This window comes from Pieris brassicae, chromosome 14, assembly GCF_905147105.1.
Source record: "Pieris brassicae chromosome 14, ilPieBrab1.1, whole genome shotgun sequence".
NCBI lineage: Eukaryota > Metazoa > Arthropoda > Insecta > Lepidoptera > Pieridae > Pieris > Pieris brassicae.
In genome coordinates, this window is record NC_059678.1 from 1,357,140 (window position 1) to 1,382,282 (window position 25,143).

The following is a 25,143-nucleotide window of genomic DNA, read 5'->3' on the forward strand; positions in this document are numbered from 1 at the left end:
ACGATTTAAATACGACGCAAATAACTATTTCGTATTCAATTTTATTCTAAGTTAAGCATTTTCAGATGAAACTAACACGTAGTCTTTCATAATTTTAGAATTATTATTGTTTTAAGGTTACGTAATTCTTACGCATGTTTTTGGAGAAAAATTCGATACATAAGGTTAAAACCCTGATACTGAGGTCATAATAAACATTAATCATACTTTTTCAAAATGTATACTATGACTTTTTGTGTACTTTATCCTATAAAAAGCAATATTTTTAGTTATGTTCTCATGTACCAACAATAAAATATAAATATTATCCTATTTAAATATTCAATAATTGTGTAATTTTTTTATTTAGCCATATCTATGTCCCGACTTCATTATGATCCTTTTCTCAAACCTTAAAAAATTAGGTTAAAAATTATCTAATCATTATATCAACGCTTTTAAATAAGTACTCGATCATCGACATTATTAGATTCAGTTGACTAGCGCCATCTGTTTTAAATAAAAAACTGTGTGTAAACACGAGTAAATTAAGTATCATAAAAATACTCGATAACGCTAATACTCTGTTTAAAAATGAATTAAATAATTAATTGGGATAACCGAATTAAAATGTAAATGAGTTTAGTTCTAAGAAATTGCGATCACAGAACACTTACCCTGAGAAATGAGATATGACAGCTGATACTTGACATTGAACTTGAAATCGACGCAAAACTTGAATTTTTCACGATTTAACTATATTATACAGAAAAAATATAATTTTATTTATATATCAACCGCGCGTGCACAAAAAAAATCGCCGTGGAGCCTAATACGAGTGGTGAGGAATATTTTTAAACATTAAACCAAGGTTTTTGCTGCTCGAACTTTCGGCGTAAATGCCGGGCCTTGTTTGTTTACCAAATAGCTTATTTATATATTAATCGCTTTAAAATTATTAATTCAATATTAAATAACAAAAACTAAGTATTTCTAACTTATACGATCTAATAATATATAATTACGAAATTTTTTCAGAAAATATTGAAAATATATATATTAAGGAATTATATTATAATGTTGTTTCCTTGTTTTTCTTAATAACTCAAAATAAATATTCTGGGTAATTCAACTATTCCTTTTACCATTCTCTTAAATACTTTAAAATATTTACATACTTTGTCACTTAATTGGAAGTTTTCACTTTTAGTAGAGATGTGTACGGGGGAGTGGAGAGGGATGGGGGTAGCCCGTTCCCCATCACATGAATCTGTGACAACAGATTTATCCCTGTTTAGTGTATCATCTGCTGCTTCTGACGCTAGAGTACTGCGGTTGCTCGCCTGTAAGGTATGTGGCCATTATTTCACACACATATTTTGTTTAAATTGGGCATGCCTTTACTTTAAATATCAACAATATGTGTCAGACACAGTACACTGATCACCTACTTGACTGTTAAAATTATTATTCTAGAAACAGATTCACATGACTTAAGTTGAAGCGCTAGTGGTCTATCAAATGTACCTACATATCTACCTTTATATACTTAGACCAATCTGAAAAGTGGTACACTGGAAAATGAAATTGGGTACAACTGTTCTACATGTTTGTAGAAACTAGATATCACCCCAACGAACTGCTTTTAGATTACTATATACTTGTATAGTAATCATGTAATCTTATCATCATTTGCAGAATATAGATCTACACTATGATTATTAATGATTTAAAAAAACACTAGTAAACACTACTTTTATACAAAGTATTTCAAGTGGTAATTGCATATTTCTGTCATATCAATAGGACTTTCCACTTATATTTAGTTTTTCTAGAATAACAATTAGTTCTTTATTAATTCTAATTACACTTTGCATTTGTTTTTCTTTTTGCCCTATGTGTGGCATCCCATTACTTTCATAATAATAAAAATTAATGTCAAATCAAAGAGAGAAATGTTTAAACTATTGTGAAAACATTTTGTTTAAATAGTTTGCTCTATAAAATTTTTTATTATAAAATGTACAGCCATGTCTTTTGTTTACTTGCCTAAGTTATACCCTCAAAGTACTGTATTTTAACTCTACATGGTCATTTAATTATTGCAATACGCATTTCATTTTAATTTATAAAAGCTTGCAAATGCTTGAATCACTGATACACTGGTACAAGAAAAATAAAATAATTTTTTTTATATAACAAGCACTTATAGGCATACATAAAAAAACTAAATCTAGGCATGGAAATCATTTGAATGGAAAAATAACTGTTAAATCAATACAATCAATTTAACTAACACCACAAACAAAAGTGATTCACCCTTAACTCCCTGTTGTACACCCTTGAGGCTTATCTTAAATGGCAAGATTGTAAACATTTACTACAAGTTCTCAAATTAAGGGCGCATTTATATGTAAATCTTGATAACCCCTAAAAACCAAGTGGTGCTACCACCATTATATTTCTGTATCTGCTACTTAAAAATCTTCCTTAAGTCCAGACAATCTCTGCCGAATTGTTGATTTTTTGGTTTCCTCAATGTTTTCCTTCACCGTATGAGCGTGTTCTAAGTGCACAAGTGCATAGTCCTGTCTAGTGCATGGATCCATTAGTGTACAGTTATTATCAACTGCTCCTTAATAAAATATATGTAATGGATTCCAGGCTGGCCAAGGACCGGAGCCATCACTTCGTGTTGCAAGTCCCAATCCCGAAGGAAAGGCATTAAGGTAATTAACATTCATTTATATAACATTTGTAACTAGTAATTGTATATTTTGTATGTTATTTAGAATAATACATAAATATAATAAAATATGTACTATGAAAAGTGCACAAGGAAGAAAAATGTATGGATCTAGTACAAATTGGCTAAACTATTGAGTATATGATACAATTCGGCTAGCGGAAATTTTATGGCATTTAGGAGTTTTATGAACAGTTTGACTATCTGAGTCTCTTTTCAATAAAATCAGGGGATCAGGAGAACAGGAGAAAAGAGACCCCTAAAGGAAAAAAAGCTTTGGCAAACACAGTCCTTTGTTTTGGAATCGGGAATACAAAACGTCTGTTCTTAGATGTGTCCGAATTTGTTAGTTTTTATAGACTAAACGGGCAGGATGCTTAGTGATACCACCGTCCATGGACACTCAATGCCAGAGGGCTTGCGAGTGCGTTGCCGGCTTTTTAAGAATTAGTACGCTTTTGAAGGACCCTAAGTCGAATTGTTTCGGATGTACTTAAGTGGGCAGCTGGTTCCTCAAAGTGGTAGTGCGCGTTAAAGACTGCCTTAAGAAACCCTCAGTTGTGGTGATAGAGGTGATACGAGTGGAATTTCGTATTCTGCCTCGACGTCCGATGATGAAACTCAGCTAGGAAGAAGAACTAGTCCATGCAGTTTGTAATATCTCAAACAGATCGCTAAGATGTATAGCTTTTTGAGGTTAATCAAAATTTCCTAAGGTTAAACGTATTCCAGCCTTCGTCGTGGTTCACCAGCAGTACCGCTTCAGGGTGACGCTTGTCGCGACCTTCTGGCAGGTTGCGCGTCTCTCTGTGCCCAATTGGGACTTCGCAGGTCATTTAGTGCTGGTGACGTGTCTGCTCCGGGTTTTCAACCGCCTGTCAGATCGTAAGTAATCAAAATTTATTTGATTTTTTAAAGTTGAATGAGATCATGTCGATATGACTAGTTTGCAAGAAATTTGTGCATACACGAGCTTTTTAATACTTTTTCAGTTTATTTATTAGAATATTAAGGTGATAGGTTGGTGGTTTCGGTTTCGGCACTTAGACTCTTACTAGGTCCGTTGTGCCTAAAGTTCTGGCTAACTAGCCAGCCTAGCTCCTTCCAGAAGCACAAAAGTCTCCTGGACGCCTCACTGCTACGAGGATTTCTGTCACAATCCTTCTCTACGCAAGATGGCGTCTCTTGTACATACGTAAACAAATGTTTTGTACGTGTTTATTATTATTCTTGAAGTAAACAAATACATATTTGATAAATTACACTCCTAAGACAGAGTTTTAGAAATTACGTCGTTACGTTACGTTAATAAGGGCGGTTACACATTAGCGTATTTTTCTGCGCGTATACGGTCGTTTAAGCATGCGCGCTTCAAAAAACCGGACGCGTGTAAATTTGCATATTTCGGTGTGTTCGCTTATACAAATGGTGGCGAGCTTATAAACGCAAAACGCTCGTACGAGTTGAGCGTGCACCAAAAGGCGCGTCTTTGCGCGTGCATACATCCGCTTCCAAAGAAGAGTTTATACGTGCGTAAAAAACGGAGTTTATTGACGGATTGACTAATCTGTGACAATTTGTCACGTGACTAACGCATGTCAATCAATATTTTTGTTTCTTTTTGATAAATTTATGATTATTTACAAGGTATACGCTTTGCAAAGCTATGTTTTATATATATGTAGTATATATATATATATACTACTCTACAAAAAGAGACGAAAGATTTTAGTTAATATGTTTTTTTGCAGCGCGACTTCAGAAGTTGGTTTGTGCGCTGCCCTTGAAGCCATGACTTTAAATGCAGCATCTCGTTCTTGTAGCACTTGGGTGGCTGGTGAGTATAACCAAAAAACCCGTTTAAAACATAAACACGTCGAAAGTGTTATTGCAAGGACTTGTCCAAAGATATTTTGCGATAAGTATCTTTGTCTGAGGCATGGCAACACTGATAGGCCTGACCAGTGTTGCCCTCGTTATGAAAGTGCCTCGAAGCGTTTGTTTTACTCGTATTTATTTAAAAAAAATTGAATTAATAAGCCATTTGACAGTAGGTGGTTCTCAGCTACCATCACCACAAAGGTCGCAGCCGGTCCAACTACCCCAAAGGACGCTTCCCACTGACAATAAAAAGGTATTTTACCCATTTTTAACCTACTTCAAAGTAATATTCCTGGAATTGGAGTCAGTAGTGGCTTCCAAACACGTGACCACAATTACCAGGGTATGTGTGTGTGAAAAGAAATGAAAAAATAAAAACGTCACGCAATTTTTGGAGATTCTCGCCCCCCCCCCCCCCCCCTATGAAATGCGCCGTAACGTTTCGATATCCAATAGTAAAACGTTTCGTGACCACCCCCAGTGACTCTTTACACCTAAAACTTACCATTATGTGGTGTAAAGTACTGGAAAGTGGAAAATAATATTCAATCCCCGCCCCGCATCGTAACTTTTTACAAGAGGACGCCCCCCCCCCCCAAATTCGTTACGTAATACTTGAACGCTCCTACATACCCACATAACTTGTAGTTTGAGGATTTTTTTTATTTATTTCAGGTTCGTCAAAGCTACATCAAGCGACGGTTGATCACGACCTACAGAGCATTGGAGAGGATGTCGCAATCTGAATTCAATTTGGACAAGTTAGAGGTAAAATAAAAATGTGTGCGGGTACTAGTGTACACACGTAAGAAGTGAAACTTCTTTATGACCTTATTTTTCGAAAAAATGATCTTCTAGATGCAACTTTACAGAAATTGGTTAAATAAAGTTCAATTAAATAAGTTTAACAAAAGGCTTTTATGATCATACACATAAATACAAATAATACATTTATTTCATTTTACATTATTACCACTAAGATTGTAACTATCATTGTTATCGTTATTATATATTTTTGTTATTAATGGCTTCGCATCTCTTCGAATCAACTGTGGTAGGGAAAAGAAAAAAATGGCGCGTAACGGAAAAATGTGACCGTAATTTTTTTCCAACGCCGATAAAGAAGTTTCGTTTACCAAAAGCATATAAAAAAATCAGTGGGCTTCAATTTTGGTACCTTTTTCATGTTTCGTTTTCCAGTTGGTTTTCTTGTTCAAGATGAGCTTTTTTTGGTCTAATGCATGTCTTACGATTTCCTTCAAGTCCAGTCAGACAGTCTATTGGTGCACAGCCAGGGTTCGAACCCATTGAAGGCACAACACTCTATTAATCTTAATATATATAAATCTCCTGTCACGATGTTTGTCCGCGTTGGACTCCTAAACTACTTAACCGATTTTAAATTAAATTGGCACACCGTGAGCAGTCTGGTCCAACTTAGGAGATAGGATAGCTTAGATCTATAATTATAGTGGGAATTATATTTTATTGCAAATTATTTGTCTATAATGAATCGACAGTTACAATTATCTGTTAACTCCAAAAGATACTTTTCGACTGGATTGAGTGAGTAATCAATAGATGGCACTGCTATGGTAAACCGACAAACGTGTCATATAAGCTACAATTCAATATCATGATTACCACGTGTTATTGAGGCTAAAGTATCAATTAAATTTATTTTGCAGTAAACGAAATATCGTGAAATTCAATTATTTCTACTTTTTTAATTCTTGGTGTTACTTAGACCGAAGTGTAAATCAAATTCAAATCATAGTGACGATAATACAGTGAAATTATTCTTTCGTGTCACGGTATTAAAGCTGACTAAAACCACATTAAGGAGAAACGAAGTTCGCTGGGGCAGCTAGTAATTTATAAGTTTGTAAGTGGTGTAAACTTTTGGTTGCTAAAATAGTACGATTTTAAGAACACAACGAGCAGTGTTAAAAATATAGTCATTTACATATGTAAATATATATTAACGATTGTCTATTAATATATATTACTTAATTTATGTAAAATACCCTCATATGTACATGGTTGTCAAAGTAATAATGAATGCTAATAGCTGTCAAAACTATTAAATTATATGAACGTGTATTGTATCACCTCACTTACTATACAATAAAATACTGTGAGAATTTAAAATGGTTGTCAAAACGATACATGGCCGTAAGACAATTTTGTCAAAATAAAGTCATGCTTGTCAGATGTGATCTCAAATCTCAGTATTTTTACGTTATTGTAAGTTAATTTGAGTTATTAATAAAATTATTTCTTTATTAGGCAGCCGCTGTAAGTGCGGTATCAGCTGTGAATCCTGGCCCCATCACCATCACAGTGCCAACTAAAAACACAAATTTCGTTCATCCAGGTAATATTAATATATTTAAAAACATTTACTGCAAAAATATTACTTATATATTATCATTGTGAACTTAAGGAACGACCGCACCGCACGACGGCTGAAAGAGAAATGCCTCGCACTAACAGCTTTAATTACGTTCGGCCGTTCTACCCTCCGTTATTTCTGACATATATTGTTATATTTAATTGTGATATTTTTTCAATTAAATATTATATTTTATTATCATTCTTCGATAAAGTATTTTTATTATTTGATAGCTGGTAAAATAGTTATTAATTGTAAAATGTGCCATATTGTTTTGACAAATATTATTTTCAGAAGCGGCACATTTAGCTTTGACAGCTGCCGACCTCGAGCGGGAAAGGGGAAGGGCTCTGTCGAAGTATGAGCGTAATATGATGATATTCAACTGGCTTCATACATTGGACGAGGCATCGCCATTCTAAGGTATGTTGTCATATCTGGATGGTTGTCAAAGTCAAACATGATCTCAAATCTAACATGTTTAAGTTGTGTCAAAATGTTGTCAAAACTAAATAATGATCTTAATGCTTTTATAAGTTGACTAATTTGCGCGATTAGCAGTGTTAAAAATATTGTCATTTACGTTTGTAAATTATTGTCTATGGATGGATGTATAACTTAATTTAGTTGTGTAAAATGCCCTCATATGTACATGGTTGTCAAAGCAATAATGAATGCTAATAATTGTCAAAAATATAAAAAATGTGAACGTATATTGTATCACCTGATTATCATTATACGATGAAATGGTTGTCAAAACAACACATGACCGTTCTCAGTAAGACAATTTGTCAAAATAAATGGTTGTCAGATGTGATCTCAAATCTCAGTATTTTTTACATTATTATGATGAAATTATTATTTAGTTTGTGAATATGTCGAAACGTAATAAAACCATTGGCTGTCAGTAATATCAAAACGAAGAGTAAAATTCTCTACTGTCACTATACTTCAAAATACCAGATTAACTTTTGACAAACACTTATGGGACAAGTATGTCAGAATTCAATATAATACGAAAGATAAATGTGTAGTTATGTCCGTAAATAATTAATTAAAATAATATAAATATTACATATAAAATATATATGAAGATACACGCGCACATTACTTTAAATTACAGTAACTCAATGTTACTAGAGATGAAACGGATATTCGGTAACTGGCCTATCCGGCTCAAATTTTCGATATTTAATGCCAAATAAATACCATATAAGATTGAAGGCACCTTTTCTTCAAGAAAGGAACGTTAATTCTTAAAAGGCCGGCAATTGTCATTGAGAGTGTCCATGGGCCGTTTGCCGCCCTGTTCTGTAAAAACCTTCACTTTACATACAGAATAATCAATCTATATATATAAAAGTGAATCCCTACTTCCCTTGGTCACGACATCACGCGTGAACGACTGGACCGATTTCGCTAATTCTTTTTTTATTGTCAGGAGAAGTATCTTATGAAATAAAAATAAAATGCGCAGAAAATTAGAAAATTTAAGAATACTTTTGTTACGATACCAAGATTATTACAATTCTAACTTTTCTGATGTAACCTTATGACGTTTGACATAACATTGACAGAATGCGTGCTGTAAATATCGTCAAAGAGGATGTAAGTACAATGAGTCAGAGTTATTATACTGATAAAATACATATAAAATAATTACAGTCGCTAATTGTTTGTGGCATTAATCTTGAAATTCCATGTTTTACACATGGCCTTATATGTTGTCTGGTCCCATGTCGGAATATCGACAAAACTATTTATATACGCGCCAGAAAAACGAAGAATGTTGTATATCATAAAGCATTTATAGTTAATCATACCAATCGGGTTCGTTGGTTTTTAATAAAAGAGCTAAATAATTCATACGAAAAATAAAATAAAAAATTGTTACAAGACGTTTTCTCATGACCTTAGCATCGCAATCAATTCATGAGTCAAGAATACAAAAGAAGTGCTTATGTCACTTATAAACTGAAGGGCGCAGGAGCACCCAAGGCCACCCGATCGCTTAGTCATGGACTCATGATTTGACACTAGTATTCAGGTATCCGCCTTCAAGATTGTCCAAATATTTGGTATCCGGCACAGCATCTATCCGTCTCATCTTTAGTTACTACCACGTCATCAAACACAGAGCATGACACATTCGTCAATTGTAACTTTGACAACTTTCGTAATAGAGTATATTCATAATGACTTTATTGTCAAATAAATCAATAATTAGGACGAATTAAAGTGATTATAAAAAGTTTTCGAATAAACATGGTGTCGACAGTGTCAACTGTCATCTGTCATATTCTGTAACGGTATATGTCATTCTTAAAATGCAATATGTTTGTTAGTGGAAAAATATGCTTCCATTAAAATTAAGACAAAACTAGAGAGTTGCTTTGCTTATTAAAGAAATCTACAATAATAATATTAACTTATTGATACCCTAAAGGCCTCAAATAGATTGTCTCACATCATTTAGAGTGAAAAGAGTAGAACAAAACAATCAATTTTATCTTTGTAAATATGATAGTAAGTTATAAAGGAAATTTACATTTAATTTAATTCAGTCAAACTACTAAAACTATCTTTTTCATCACAGAATATAAAGAAAGTGACGAACAGATAATAGTTTACGTTTTATAAGGCCTACGGGTGACGCGTATAGTTGTAATATATGATAGTTATTTATCTTTATGTTTTGGTTATTGATACAGAAGTTGGCTCGTAAGTGTGTTGCCTGCCTTTATAATATTTCCATAGTCAAGACTTAGCGCAGATTAACCCATATCTAAAAAAAAGGATTCTCGAACTCTCACGCTCAGACCCAACATTGAGACCGACTTGTCTATTAAACGAATGTTAATCAATGGATACATCTCGATCCTTTTTATTTAGAGACAGACACATACTATGCATAGAAATTCGTCTTAAAATTCCGCGTAACCTAAAATTTCAATACCAAATTGTTTTAACCTAAAGTGGTCACGTAATTAATCTTTAACGGGCTTCGTCCTCCTTGCTTGTATTTATTTATGGTAACGTTGACAAGCCTCAAGAGTTTAAATGTTAATTAAATCTCCAAATCCAGCCAAATTGTTCCTATTACAACACTTTGTCTGCCACCACTGTGGTGGCAAACAATTGTACGCAGAAAAATATATCTATCCTGCTCACTCCAATGCAATTTACGTAAACACCTTACTGTCTCAAAGCGTGTATAAAATATTATCGCCATAATTTTGTGACCATTATTAAATAACGCTCAATATTTTTATCTGGTTTGTGATTCCATTTTTTCCCCAACAGGTTTTCTAATTTTGGTCTTATAGTACGTACTAAGATTATTTCTCGTTCAAAGGTTAAATTTTAGGATCTACAGTGTTAACCGCAATCTTAGGAAGGTATTAAAGACCTCTGTAACATCCAATAGTTATTCCAATAAAGTATTGAATCGATATTGAAAATTTTGTTGTTGAAAAAGTAAGTTTTTTGGGTTTACAGAGTGAGATCTGTTAGCTTTTACAATTTGTACAGCATTTATAGTTATTTATTTTAGATGTAATATTGTTTTCTAGTTGCAGTTTACGTGAATGCATACGTGCTTCATTTGCTATACAACAAATCCAGCAAGATTACTCTTTAAAACTGACTAATTAAAATTCTAATATAAATGTGTGCGTGTACTAGTGTACACACGTAAGAACTGAAACTTCTTTATGACCTCATTTTTAGAAAAATTATCTACTATATGCAACTTTACAGAAATTGGTTAAATAAAGTTAAATAAGATAAAGTTTAACAAAAGGCTTTCATTATCATAGACATGAATACAATTATTTCATTTTACCTTATTACTACTAAGATTATTACAGAATTTCATTAATTGTAATATAATTATTACTATCATGTTATCATTATTATATATATTTGTTATTAATGGCTTCGAATCTGTTAGAATCAACAGTGGTAGGGACAAGAAAAAGATGGCACGTAACCATAAAATGTGACGCGTAACTGAAAAATGTAATGGTAATTTTTTACCAACGCTGATGATTCACTTCATTTACACAATTTTGCAAATACAGATTTTAGTAAGGTTGAACGCCAGTTGTGGTCGCTGCTGTGTTCTTGATCATCTTGTGTTATTGTACGATGTCCAGATGTACTGGGCCTGGAACTAGGAGTTCGAATGTGAGTTTGGCATAACTTCAAAGATAACCTTTTTGTAGAAAATATGTTACTAGAAGTCGACAAAATCTTGTAGAATATTTGTTTAACGCTTATGAAGGATTTCATTAGGCTAGGTTTTACAGAGTAAACTTGCTGTTTTTTTTAGATTTAGACAGAGTTAAGCGATTGAAAAGCATTCTCAAGTTCCTAATAATTTTACCCATAGCTTAAAGTTTCTTTAGGCGCATTTAAGAATAAAATATAATATCCCATAAGGGTAGAGCACAACTAAGTTCTGTCTGACAAAATCATGACAGGTCAGACAGAGAAAAGGCGTCACGTCAGGGTCAGCAATAAGGAGGAAGGTTGGTGTACTGTTCCTCCAAGGGAAGATCTTATTCTAGTCTAACTATTGACTGGCCCTAAGACCTGTGATGGTGTCATACACTGAAACGCGCTAATGCAACACAAAGCTTACAGTACACAAACCTTCCTCTACATAATATAAATTAATCAAATAGATGAATTACCTAGATTACAATGCGTCTTAATAAATTCGTCCCGAGCTAAGCCTAAGATGTAGAGGTCATAGAGCAGACTTGACGAAACATCAACGTCAAGTTTGTCATAATTTGTGTTTGACAGATTCATATAATTGGTATGAGAGTCGAACGTTCAAGAACTGTTCAGTTCGATGTACGGTTTAAGATACAAATACCTTTTGTTACTTTTCGATAAATATTTTTTACGTATACAAGCTATGGCCTCAGATTATAGAAGTTTGAATCGGAGTCGATTTTTGAATTGCAACTGAGTTACTACACAATTTAGGGAATAATTGTTTGACAAAGGCGTCAATGGCCGTGTGTAATCTTTACCTAGGTCGATAGGGGGGAGCAGATAGAGGTTTCTTCTTTGCCTCCTAGAGAATCCAATTAAAAAAAATCCCTTAAGATTCGAAGCCTTGTTCGCTAGCACGAACTGCTAACTCGATCCGATTTTGGGTAAATTTGGTAAACGTGTACAAGTTATTTTAAAAAGCAAAGGAGCCATGTTAAACTGGCTACTCCTTCCACAGATTCACTGTCACTCTTTATATATTTTTTTTGTAGTCTGTTCTCCTGGATTCGTTTCGCGGATTAATCTGCCAGTAATCAATGTAACCGCATTATTGGAGCTTCTCCATATTTTAGGGCTAAAAACTGTTTTAAACTAGTACTATTCTCGTGTTCACACTAGAGATCAGGCTAGTTCACACTAGAGTACAGTTAATGCCAGCTGTAAAGTCATCATTTTCTTTATACCTCTTTCCCCATGCCTGCTTCTGCTAGCCTTCCACTTGGCAACTGGCTGGAGACATCCTTGATCTTTGCTCTATGCTTGGGGGAGCAAGCATCGTGTGCAATAAGCACCCTGGATTATAAGGTTACAGCCGTCACTGGATCAAGCTTTTAAATTTTTTAGCTTCAAATCAAAACATTGGTGTGACTCAGTTGCCTATTTCCTTTAACTGTAATTTGATGACGGTGTTATTATAAAAATCTGATTAATAATTGTTGTTTTCGATTAGAATATAAATGTTTTTTTATACATTTTTAATATCTTTTTGAATTCGTTACAATTCAAAAATCGACCCCATATTTGTCTAACATAGAAATCTATTGGTAAGCGTACATATCTCATAGTAATGGAGATGTATTGATAATTATCGTCTTCATTGTGTTGTGAATGAGTGTTGTAAATGTTATAAATATATTATATTGTCTTTTTTGTTTCATTTTAAACCTTCAATGCTTTATCTATAACTCTATGCTATAGACAAAGATGACATTTGTTTCTCTCATAATTCTTTGATTATTAGACCAGGGGGCAAAGGGCTTTCCTGACGTTAAGTGATACCGAGGCCAATGGACACTCACTGTCAGAGGGCATTGGTACCGATACCGACAAACTTCTTGAGCATTAACAAATGGAGTGGGGAAAGTGTCCCCTTCCAGTGATACCGAACTGTACGCTCTCGAGGGACTCGTAAGTCAGTGGGCAGCTGGACAAGATGTGGTGGTGCGCCGCAAGTTTTAAATAACTCTTACTGTTCACCTCACTCCTCAGTTCGGGCTGTGGCGGGCATTTTTCTACAGATAATAGGCGTCTTGCAAGGCTTGCGGACCTGTACCATCGTGGTGTCAATCGCTTGAAGCGCAGGATTGACGCTCAATGGAGTGGACGAAGTGCGAGTCATTGCTGGTTGTTTTCTAAGATCTCGGGTTATTGCCTACATTGTTGTATTGAAGACACAACCTTTAAGACCAAGGATGTCAGGGTGAGAAACAATTGTCTAATAACTTAAAGCAAGTTTATCAAGAAATAATTGGACAGCATAAAGAATTTATTATCAGAATCTTTTTCTTTAGTATCCCGTAGATGCTAAGTATTTGATACTCAATGACAAAGTGTTACGGGTACTAGCAAACTTCTTGAGTATTAAATAAGGGAGTGGGGGAAAGTTTGGACATCGCACACAGCGCGGGACACAAACGTCAATCACGCGATCGACACGTCACTCTTCCGCCGCCCCCGCGCCTGTGAGGGGTTACCTAAAAATCGCTTCTGCGCAGGGAAGGACATTTGTTCAATATGTTTGCCGGTACCTATAATTGCACTTTGAAAAATCGCCTGCGCAGCCTGACTCTGAATGCACAGAATCATGAGTCAAACCTTTGGTTATACACATGTAGGGTAAATTAAAAAAAACAAATTTTAAACTCATAATTTTATTCAAACTCGACATTTGATCACAAACATTTCGTACCAACCTTTAAAATCTGTGATCAAACAGAAATTACAAAACCAAAATACATAAGCATTTATTTCTATTACATATGACGAAAACAAATGTGGAAAAATAACGACTCAAAATATATAATATTTTGTCATTCGAAATATACATAAATTAAAAATTAATTTTGTATTTTCATACCGTACTTTTTACTTATGGTACAGAAAACTACAAACTAATTAAGAGTTCTCAATCATTTTAATATCATCGTATAAATCGAACCCTGAGCAAAAAGATTTTATTTTTAGAAAAAGCTATTTCAGAAGATATATTGTTATAAATCAAATTATGCAAGACTCATGCAAGTATTTTTCAAATTCAAAACAGAATTATAAATCTTAGTGTATTTTTAAAATTCAAAACAGAATTATAAATCTTAGTGGAGGTACACTCAAATTTGAATGAACATTTATTGGCTTAATACAAATTTGTAGACAATACGAAATTAAAATGATTGTAAGCTCTTAACCCTTTTTTGGTTACCATACGTTTTTATAACAGAAATAAATGTGTTTGAGAATTACAATGAAATTAATTTAATGAAATTGTACAAACATCTTATACTTATTTCAATTTACACTTACGACCGAAAATTTACAATTTTGGAATAAAAAAAAACGTGGTATATACACGTGGGAATGAATCTTTGGTTTTCCAATGGAAAATTAATGGTTTGGTGATTAAACCAAATGTTAGTGGTAAAACTGATTTTTAAATTTCAAATTGCATGAGTTTTTGTTAACTGGACAATCGCCAATAGTCCACAAACAAACGAACAACTCTTTGTACTATAAAAGCAATCCAAATCACATTTTTCTTGATATTTATCTTTAAGATTTCGTTGATTTGATTCATTCGGGGAGTGCTGGTGTTGTGACAAACAAGTGAAGTTGGCTTTGATGTGATGTCATACGCCAGGCGTGCCCCCCCGCGCGACGTGGGTGCGTATAAAAATACAATAATAATATAACATTTGTATATTGTCTATGGAGACTGTCGTGGCATAGTGCTGTATTCGTTTATAGAAAGAAAAAAAAACAACACTATGACTCGACAATCTTTAACTATTGTAGTTGTGGAGGATCGGGGGTATGGGGTGTATATGTGTAAAAATATATCTATTGAAGACACGTCGCGCGGGAAACTTAAAACTAAGGCACTTTAGCTTCAGTCTTATTAACGGTTTAGTGAAGGTTGGATCTTTTAAATTGAATGGCTTGGAGCTTATAAGATAATCTGGAAAGCAGATTGTATAAAAGGTAAATAATATTGTTTGGAATGAGTGTAGATAGTCTATAACTCCATAACTTCACTAAGACCTTACAAATCGCTTCAGAGCCACCTTCAATATGTTTCTTGGTGCGCATGGCGCTATTTCGGGGCACCGTGCGGGCGTAAGCAACGCACGGGCACTGTGTAACGGCCTAATCTAATTGGTAATAACATCTCAACTTGCAAGACTCACATGAAATTAGTTTGATAACATGTGTATACGAAGACAAGGGCTAACTTTTAACATCATATATCGATGTTCATTCCAATTATCTCAAGAAACTAAGTTTGTGTCATGATATCAATGTAAATGTAGATTGTCAACAAACACAAACACGTCTGGCTTCTAATTTTTCAGTTTTTACAGTTATATGACAATTATTCATTTGTGATGTTTGATTTTTGCCATCATTTATATTACTGACTTTAGAGATAGTAAAAATCTTATTAAATGGAATGTCTCTACAAATTCAACATTATTATCACTGATAGAGATAGTATGTACTATGTGTTTGCAGTTATAACTAATAGCCCTGAGCTCTGTCGAAGTTTAGTAATGCAAAGTTGAGATGCTAAACCGATATCCTTATGCAAAACATGAACAGCTGAATTTATATTGTTACCGTAAAATGGTTTAATTTAATAAACTCAGCCGCTTCTTATAGAATATTTAAATTATAGCTATGATATAAACTTTTCTCAGGAAATCATGTTAAATTTTGACGAATTTTACCTTCTTTGACTGTTCCTAAAAAATGTTTGAGGTGCATCTGTAAACTTTTTGTAACACGGGAGTCCTGAAAGTAATTTATAATTTTGAATGCCAAATTAAACGGCTTATCATATTAATTTTTGGTTTCTCAGTATTATCATAGCTATAACTTAAATACAGAATTGAAAAATTGTATATAACACTTATATCTATAAATGTGTTTTAAATCTTGTCCCCACATTAGTTTACGGTTACTTTTCACAATATGTTATTCATCTATAATAAGCAACTTTTATTCAATGCTATCAACTAGTTTAAACACCCCTCATATGAATAGACTTCCAACAGGATTGCATTAAGATGAGAGATATTTTGATGGGGTTCCTTGTATGGGAATAAAACCAGTTAAACTAGATTTTAGGACAAGATTTAAAACTATCACATGGCTACGACCCTGCAGGTCCAAGATTGTGCGATACCATTATGCGACAAAGTCCAACGGTCGATTGAAACCTCCTTTCCTATTCATGTACTGTCTATATTTACGTTTTAGAACGACATGCACATCACCTTCGACATTTCCATCAACTTTCTTACCTTTCGTTGTATCGAAGCCACAAAAGCCCATCACTTTAAGCATTTCCTGTTCTTCTGGTGACTTTCCCTCTAAATCAGCGGGGGTGACGATGGGTCGCTCGACGTAACTTTTCTTAGGTTTAGGAACGAAGGAGGTGCTTGGGCCAGGAGAGAGTGACCGTGAACGCCGTCGTCTCGGCGAAGGCGAGCGCCGCCTTTCTCTGTCTGGGGATCGTCGCCTGCGTTCTAGTGACCGTGATCGTGATCGCGTTCGCCGGCGTCTATCTCTATCACGATCACGGTCACGGCGCTCCCGCCTGTCATCTCGGTCACGCCGGCGGGGACTAGGCGACCGGCCCATTATAGCTGGAAATCATATAATTGAATCAGTCCCACATCTTTTGATCACATAAATACACTTTATATCGTTAATACTTACTTATTTTAAGTCAACAATATGTAAACTTTGTAAAATAAAAACTAAAAATTAAAATAACAGTAACGCACAACCTACTTGCACGCCATTTTGAATATGAATGAGTTACATTTTATAAATTGAATATATTTTTTGACTATGACAGTTTGATATTTGACATAAGGGGCTATGGACCTATACGTTCCGTTCCCCAATAGCTTCATTCTTTAGTCAGGGTGATGTATATGTGTATGGTTTTATGTTTTTAATCAAATTTAATAATAATTCTTATATTAAAGTTAAAATAAAATATTCAGTAAAAGCATTATGAAATTTTTAATACATACCGTTTAGAAGATCTCATTGCGAGATATGGAACGTCGTAGTTAAGTTTGCCAGTGCAATGGAACTACCCAACATTTAAGTATGATTAAATTACAATAGCACTTATTATAACGCTGTACTAACTTCTTTTTAAATTTATTGTTAACATTAATTCAAACCTTTGAGATGCCTTTCTAAAGTATATTATTAAAATGTAAAACATATTTTTAAAGAAGTATCCTAAGTTACTCGTTGATAAGAATACTTTTATAGATATGAAAGAATTAAAGAGATATTAAGAATTTATTTAGATTAAGTTAACCAGATTCATTATCTTGCCTATAGAAACGCCTTGATGGGTTTTTGAAATTTAGAATTTAGAATTTGAATTTTAAAGCCAATACTTAACATACCTAATCAAATATAAATATATAAGAGTGAAAGCAATCTCATTTATTAAGAATGGTATAACTTCTCTTAAGCTTATAAAGCTAATTACATATGTATGTTGCAGAATACCACTGGCTTACACTGACGACAACATGTTGTAGTAATATTGCTGTGGTTCACTTACAAAGCCAGGCTCTAGTGCTGTTAACGTTTCTAATACAGATTGCAATTATGTATATGCTGTGTAATAATGCCACCTGATGAAGAACATCGCATGACCTGCCAGTGAAATAGCTAATTTAATAGATCACATTCGACATTTATTAGTTATAGTAGTAGTTGTAATTATAATATCTTCATGAAAAGGTGATTCGATTTATACATCGATTAATGTGAATTTTGTTTATATGGGTTTCCAACATATTTGATTCAAATTCAGTTATTATGAAAACATTTTTATATAACTACATAATTATAGGTATTAATTATATAGAAATTTTCGTATTTTTATAGTTAATGAAACAAATTATACGTTTTAGTATAGTTAAAATATGTTCGTAATTTGAAATTACCTTCTATTTTTACATCACAATAAATATGTATATAACTTATACAAATTGTTTAGTCTAAGAAAGTTACACTATTTAATTTTAATGAGGTGTCAAATGTGATTTATCAAATTGGCGCTCCTTTAGCAATGCGATAAACTCTTATTGATAATTAAGGTAAAATATGAAATGTAAGATATGGCAATCGCTTCAATAACTATGGACAATATATAATAAAAAAAATAGTTGTCTATGGTGAATTTTGAATGGCAACATTTGTTATAACTACGCTAGCGACGCCAGTAATTGTCGGCGAAAAAACGAAACAAAAGCCGACATCGATCTTTGGTAGCGGTACGGACTAGCTTCTTTTTTCGCATAAAAAAAGAAATAACGCTTTTACGCGTAATGTCGGTGGTGCTAGTGCAATAATAAACACAAAATAACGTTTTGTGCACGTCTTGTTTGCAATATAATGTCGTATGTGTGCTTAGTGTAAGTTTCCAGTTACTCGCTAAGTGAAGTGATTTTTGTGGTGTGACAAATAATTATCTTCCTTATTGTCTTGCTTCAAGCCTGTAAGTTTAATTTATTTTATATGATTTTAATTTATAAATATCTTATACGAATCTATGAACTTTACAATTTTGGGTGTGGTTGTCGTACTGTCAATATAAATAGGACGTTTTTTAGCTCTCAGCTGCATAATGACTAGGACGCCGTCTTAGTGAATTTCGACGCTAGAATTATGTTATTAGCGTATTAAACATAACGATCTTTTCTAAAAACTTTAAAAGCGTATATCGTTGTTAATAGGTTAATATATAGATTGTACGTGGTTCTTTTCACCTTTTGTTGATAATTACGTGCCGAATGCTGTAAAATATACTGGGCGTGACTTCAATTGGTTGTTATCTACTAGAAGAGGTGATGTCACTGAGGGCGCGGGCTGACGATCTAACCCGATCGAATTAAAATGTTATTTGAATTGATACATACACTGAATAAATAGTGCTTTATAAATCGGCTGGATTATCGTAACTACTAGTCTCAGATTTAATAATCGAGATTGTTCAGGGTTAACTGAAAAATTACACGACTCATTCGTCTTTAATTTATTTTAAATCTTTGTCAACATTTGTTTCATAGTTTCAAATTATGCAATTAAATTAATATGGTAAATAGTTGGTGGCTAGAATATAATACATTCTATTTATTGTATTCTAAATAAATCAAGCCCTATGTTCCTTGGATTTTTTTTCTTCTGGGGGTGGGGTAGCATGTACATTAGACTTTTAACTTAAAGGTGGGTTTTTTTTACTTTCTATTAAAGTATTATTATATCCTTTTAAAAAAATGAAGAAATGTTGGACACATTTATTGTATTTCATATTAACTCAGCGAAGCAGTCATTTGCAAATACCACTGAATTATGGTTTACAAAAACTTGTAACATTAAATAGACCTTTTAAGTTTTATTATAGTAATGATGTTCCCATTTCAAATGCCATGGAAAGTTAGTTTTTATTTTTAACTTTATTGAACTCACCTTTAATCAGCACATGGTTGAAAAGGCCAACTTTCTTTTATTGTAAGTTATTTAAAGTCTTTCTTTGTTTATTAAATTAAATTGTACCTAAAATCGTTGTGAAACAAGATCTATTTCAATTACTTTTGTTTGTTCTTTAATGATTTGGTATTTAAGAACCCTTGACTTAATTTGCTAAGCTTATTTACTAAATTATATATAATTAAGAATCATTTTAAAGTCTTTAAAGTATATAACCCTGATACATGTCCTAGTAGGCTATCTGCATTAAAATCGGAGTAATACTCTGATGTTAATGCAGAAAAAAAATTAAATTAATAAGTTACCCATGACAACTGATATCTTCAGTTAGAAGCATTGACATCTCTGAATTTTACAATGTCTTGACAATGTAAGAAGTCTTTTGTTATAAAATTGAGACTAAAAATGTGCTATTAATTTTTTGTTGCAGTTATTTGAGGACCATTGTCTGTGCGTGGATTCTAATTTTTTGTTTCGACATCTATATAGCATTGAAATGTAGAAAATATTCAAATTTAATCATTTTTATTTAACAGCAGTTTTTATTTAATTGTTAAGCTAGATAGTATGGAAAATAGAATCATAGTAGAATCTAGTCAAATAGTTAATTAACCCATATGCCTTTCTGTGTATTCTCCATTATCACATCTATTCATTTAATATTTAACATCTATAGCAGTTATTTAAATGAAATTACCATGGTTCAGGCTATGATTGCTGAAATAGGAAAACTACAATTATATATTTTAACAATTTATTAAATATTGTATTGGGAATCAAAAAGCAGATATAAATTATAAGTGGAAACAGGTTATCACTTATCAGTGACTGATAGTGGACAAATAGCACCTATGAAAGATAACGTTATACATATGTGTAAATATAATGATATAAATTTTTTATATAATGGTTGGTTAAACTGCCTTAAATAACTTCATTTTTATGGCTGTTGTGCTGAAATCCAAATGGAATTTAGAATTGCTGAGAGTTACAGAGAATTGGTACTGGTGGTAATATAACATATAAAATGTTATAGTGCAAAATTTAAATAATAACCTGATTTATTGTAGCATACTGTACATATAACTAAAGTAATATGTAGGATGTGTATTTAGAAAGTAGTCATGAGGGAATATATATTTTATAAGTGTTACTTACACCTATAACATATATATAGCTAGAAATGGCATCACCTTTATACCTAACTAATAAGTAGGTTACATACATGTTGATGATATCAAATAGTATTTTGTATTACATACACAATATACTATTTGATATATATAGGTGTTGGATTCTCCAGAATGAACACCTATATATATTTCTATTTAACAAGGAAGAAGGAAAGGGACACTTAAATTTACATAGATGTAATATGTAATGTTAAAACATTACAATCTTTTAATTTGCTATAACTACAAAATCTAGTTTTTGTCCCAAATTATAATTTGTTTTAATGTAAATCACCCATAAAAAATTCAAATTGCTCTTCTAATAATAGGTTCATGGTATAATGTTGATTATAACAAATGATAAACCCGTATACATTTTATTATACAAAACGGGCATGTTTTGATATTGACATTTGATGTACTAAGAATATCCATACTAAGAATATTTTAAAGTTTTTTTATTAATTGAGTTCAATAACTGATTATGATAAACATTGTAATAAAAAAAATATCTTTAAATTCAAATAAAATAAAAGTTAATAAATGTATTATGTTAGTGCAGTAAGTCTATGCTGATTGTGTCATACTTAATATTGAGATATTGTGTGATGCAGTTTGATATATGATGTGTCGTGAATTGTTTGTGTATTCTCCTATTACTCCATGTCTGCTGTTGATGAAAGCTCAATGTTTGTTTATTGTCACATGGTGCATTGTGTAATTATAGCCTACAGATAAACTTGACTGTTAAAATGATTGACAGAGATGTTCTTGCCAGTTCTTCTCATCTGATGCCTGAACTGAGAAGTGGCTGTAAATTGGATTTTGACTAGATCTATATCAGCACTTATCCTCAGATTCAGAAATGAAACATAGCCTCAAGTCGGACTGATAATTTTGACATTCGGGAGTCATAATAAGTCTCCAATCTCAACCACAGACTAGGCTGATGGTGAATACATTCATGTATTCTAAAATGACTTCTATAATTCCCATTTCATAGTCAATTACTGTGATGACGTAATCGCCGCATCGTGGCCCGTTGCCAATAAGCTACAAAATTGGATAGGCACATGCGTTTTACAATGCTTTTAAACTAGGTCTTGATAAGAGTTAGTGATAGTGTATTATTGGTTATTTTAATCTCTATAAATCGTTTAACACGGTATAAAACTGGACGAAAGAGTTTTTTTTTAAATTACCGAAATTCGATTCATAACGTAGGTGATAAACGCCCAGCGGCCTGAGAATGGTCACGTGATCTAATGTTATGTTATTCCCATATAAATTCATGAAACGTCAGTACCGAGGAGCGCTAATATAGCATTAAGAAATCTATATATTTTTTGTAATAATTTTTTTTATATTTGTAGCGTTGCTGGATATATAGTTTTGTCATATATATTTGAGTACGTAGGGTGAAAGGTGTCTTTAGTGTAATGTTTTTAAGCACAATCCATATAATGATGATCCTTTTAGTTATAATAAATCGATTATTGAATTTATATGGAATTCGAAGTATATTAAATGAAATTGAGATTTTCTGTTGCACAACGTAACACTTACTATTTCACAGTAATAATCGGTAAGTGATATATAGATAACATAGAATATAATACAAAATTAAGTTCTTGTAAGTGCTGCCCTCTGACAGATCATCAACTGAATCTTATTTTAATATGTTAAGTAAAATTATGTACATTCTAGAGGAAACAGCCCGAAGACTGTAAAACAGACAAAACTTTCACTACAATCGGTTCTTGGGATGACATTTATAACAGAGGAATCCACGGAAATAATATTCACAAGTTTTATTTTTCTCATTTTTTGTCTCGATTGAACTGAGGGATATAGTTGGTAGTAGATGTTTAAACCAAAGTTTTAAAACCGCACGATGTCTAATAATCTATTTTTAATATGGATCTTAGAATTATTTACTAAACACTACGAGGTGTAGTTCGTGAGTGCGCTTGGCCTGCGTCCAGAAAGTTGATTTGATATGGCCATGACACGCGTATGGGAACTGGATTTCTACCTCATAAGCAGTGATAGTATATTCGTAGGCAATTCGTGCAAAAGTTTCCAAGGTCATTTCTTTCATAATCCTGCATTATTAGATTCTGCCGTGTGGTGTGATGGTGTTTAAGTGAGGGTACGTAAGGGTTTGTATGTGGGGTGAGCTCATGATACAGGTGATCAGATATTCTTAATACTAAAGTATAGTATAAGTTATTTCAAATATTTAAAGATTTCTTGACTTGAATTATCCAGCAGTTGAGGGTGCCCTGTTGCATCACGCTGTATTCAAATAATAGCAACGCCATGACGATGAAGTATTCCAACTTTCCAGAAGTTACAGATTACCTTTGTAAAGGAATGTGATTAGATTTTTAAAGCATACGCAGTTAGGTCCTACATACAATGGCATTAATTTAATTTTTAATTATATCAGGACATTTGTATGTTGATTCAACATAGCTCATATGCTATTTTTTACTATTCATCCATCTTATATATAACCTTCATAAAGGGTTATATGTATATTGAATAACAAATCTTATCACTTGGGTTATAAAAAAATACACAACATTTAAAATTTCATAATGATCGGTTCCGCCGAGATAATTATATGTGTGTGACTTTGTTTAACAGTTTAGTTTTTTTTTTGTCTAATGTACTCGTGTTTTCTGTTTAGTATATTTCGTTTATAAATGTAATATGTATTGATGTTGTATATTGTCTAATTGTTTTATTTTATAATATGGGTATTTGTTAGCTGTAAGATTACTTATAAATAAATAAATAAGAACTTAGTACTGATTACTGCGATTATAATAAACATCACTATGAAGTACTTATGAATTTACTATGAAACCTATTCTTATATATTGTTATCCTAATACTTACAGCGTCAATATCAGCTGGCCTCTGCTTCAATCTCTCCTCTTCTTTTGCTGAAAGTGTGGCGTTGCCGTTTGGCAGCGTCTCGGTGTCTGTATCCGCCATTGTAACCGCTTATCCGCTTGTCTGTAATTCAATATTACTTATTCAATAATACTTCGATCATAACATCATAAATAATAATAATAAATTAGCGTACATACGCTTAAATATATGTTTTCTATTAAAAACGAGGTCATCAATCTAATTTTATTTTAATAATAATAATAAATAGTTGCGTTTGTATGCGATGGCACGGATTTACAGTTATTTGGTATTACAAATGTCAAATTGCGAGATTGTTGCATAAAATGTTAAAAGCTTGCCATTTAGATTCGAACCGGTCGGAACCCGGTCGATGGCATGTGCTTATTGCCTTTTTTATTTCTTTTGAATTGATTTTTTTATATTATCTTTATATGCGAACACCCAAAGTTTTACGTGGACGATGGTTTTGACGGCGCATGCGATTCGGTAATTAAATCGGATAAGACAAACTGATTTTTTTTTAAATTACAATTTATTATGGCAAAGTATGAATTGGTCATGATGGTATGAAAATGATCTGTCAACATGCGTATCTGGTGTCCTACCAACATCTGTATAATATTTAAAGTACCAGGCTACAATAAACGAAAAGAGGTAGACAATTTAGACGGTGAATAGATCGAATTAAGAAAGCAGGTGGTGCCTAGTTGCTTCAGCGTGCGACTCTCATCCCTGAGGTCGTAGGTTCGATCCCCGACTGTGCACCAATGGACATTCACAAACCATCTCAAAAAACATCAAAACATCATCAAAGCAATAAAACATCTCGAGGAAACCGGCTTCCCTATTAGTCTCTTTGCGTTTTCTATAAAGTGTACTACGGTGAGTGTTCTGAAGAATTGTTTGGGGTGATCCCTCCTGCCTAGTTTGCCTCGCCTGCCAGCACCGTACGAGCCGTATTCATTCTAAATTTCACCAACATCACCCAGATGGCTGGAAATCTTCCACAATCCGTCTCACAAGGAATTTTATTTTGCGAACTGGAATTGACTCCCGGCGGGGATCTTCCCTGAGAGATACGACCTTCAACTCCAACACCCTCAAAGGCTGGCAACGCACCCACTAAAAATAGGTGTCTATGGGCTGCGACGACTGCCCTTTTTGGGCGTTCCGCAGGCTCGTTTGCAATTTAATTATATATACAAAAAATTAGATTGACAATTGATAATGTA

The 25,143-nt window shown here is 33.1% G+C and overlaps 2 protein-coding genes and 1 long non-coding RNA gene across 10 annotated transcripts in view; 2 read left to right on the forward strand and 1 right to left on the reverse strand.

Moving 5' to 3' along the window:
• The first annotated feature begins 715 nt into the window (after positions 1-715).
• Positions 716-13,323, forward strand: LOC123718048. 4 transcript variants are annotated; one of them, XM_045674409.1, is made up of 10 exons: positions 716-820; positions 1,190-1,329; positions 2,644-2,708; positions 3,458-3,610; positions 4,477-4,562; positions 4,777-4,859; positions 5,282-5,374; positions 6,896-6,983; positions 7,296-7,424; positions 13,278-13,323. In XM_045674409.1, the coding sequence occupies exons 2-9, from the start codon at positions 1,195-1,197 to the stop codon at positions 7,421-7,423; spliced, it is 831 nt and encodes a 276-aa protein (XP_045530365.1). In that variant the 5' UTR covers positions 716-820; positions 1,190-1,194; the 3' UTR covers position 7,424; positions 13,278-13,323. The 4 variants fall into 4 exon arrangements, with proteins under 4 accessions (XP_045530365.1, XP_045530364.1, XP_045530367.1 ...); XM_045674408.1 differs by lacking the exon at positions 13,278-13,323 and adding an exon at positions 8,579-10,744; XM_045674411.1 differs by lacking the exon at positions 13,278-13,323 and having other exon boundaries at positions 4,780-4,859; positions 7,296-10,744.
• Positions 13,324-15,661: 2,338 nt separating this feature from the next.
• LOC123718113 lies at positions 15,662-16,703 on the reverse strand. The gene is made up of 2 exons (XR_006754926.1): positions 16,586-16,703; positions 15,662-16,073 (listed from the first exon to the last, which is right to left on the reverse strand). It is a non-coding gene; the product is annotated as an uncharacterized LOC123718113 (long non-coding RNA).
• Positions 16,704-18,535: 1,832 nt separating this feature from the next.
• LOC123718128 (protein hu-li tai shao) overlaps positions 18,536-25,143 on the forward strand; it is a 67,463-nt gene continuing 60,855 nt past the window's right edge. For 3 of the 5 annotated variants that reach the window (XM_045674530.1, XM_045674531.1, XM_045674532.1), the window contains exon 1: positions 18,537-18,819. The gene's annotated coding sequence lies outside the window, so the exon portion shown is untranslated. Of the gene's footprint in view, positions 18,820-25,143 lie in introns of all 5 variants that reach the window. The other 2 variants (XM_045674528.1, XM_045674529.1) reach the window with 1 other exon arrangement.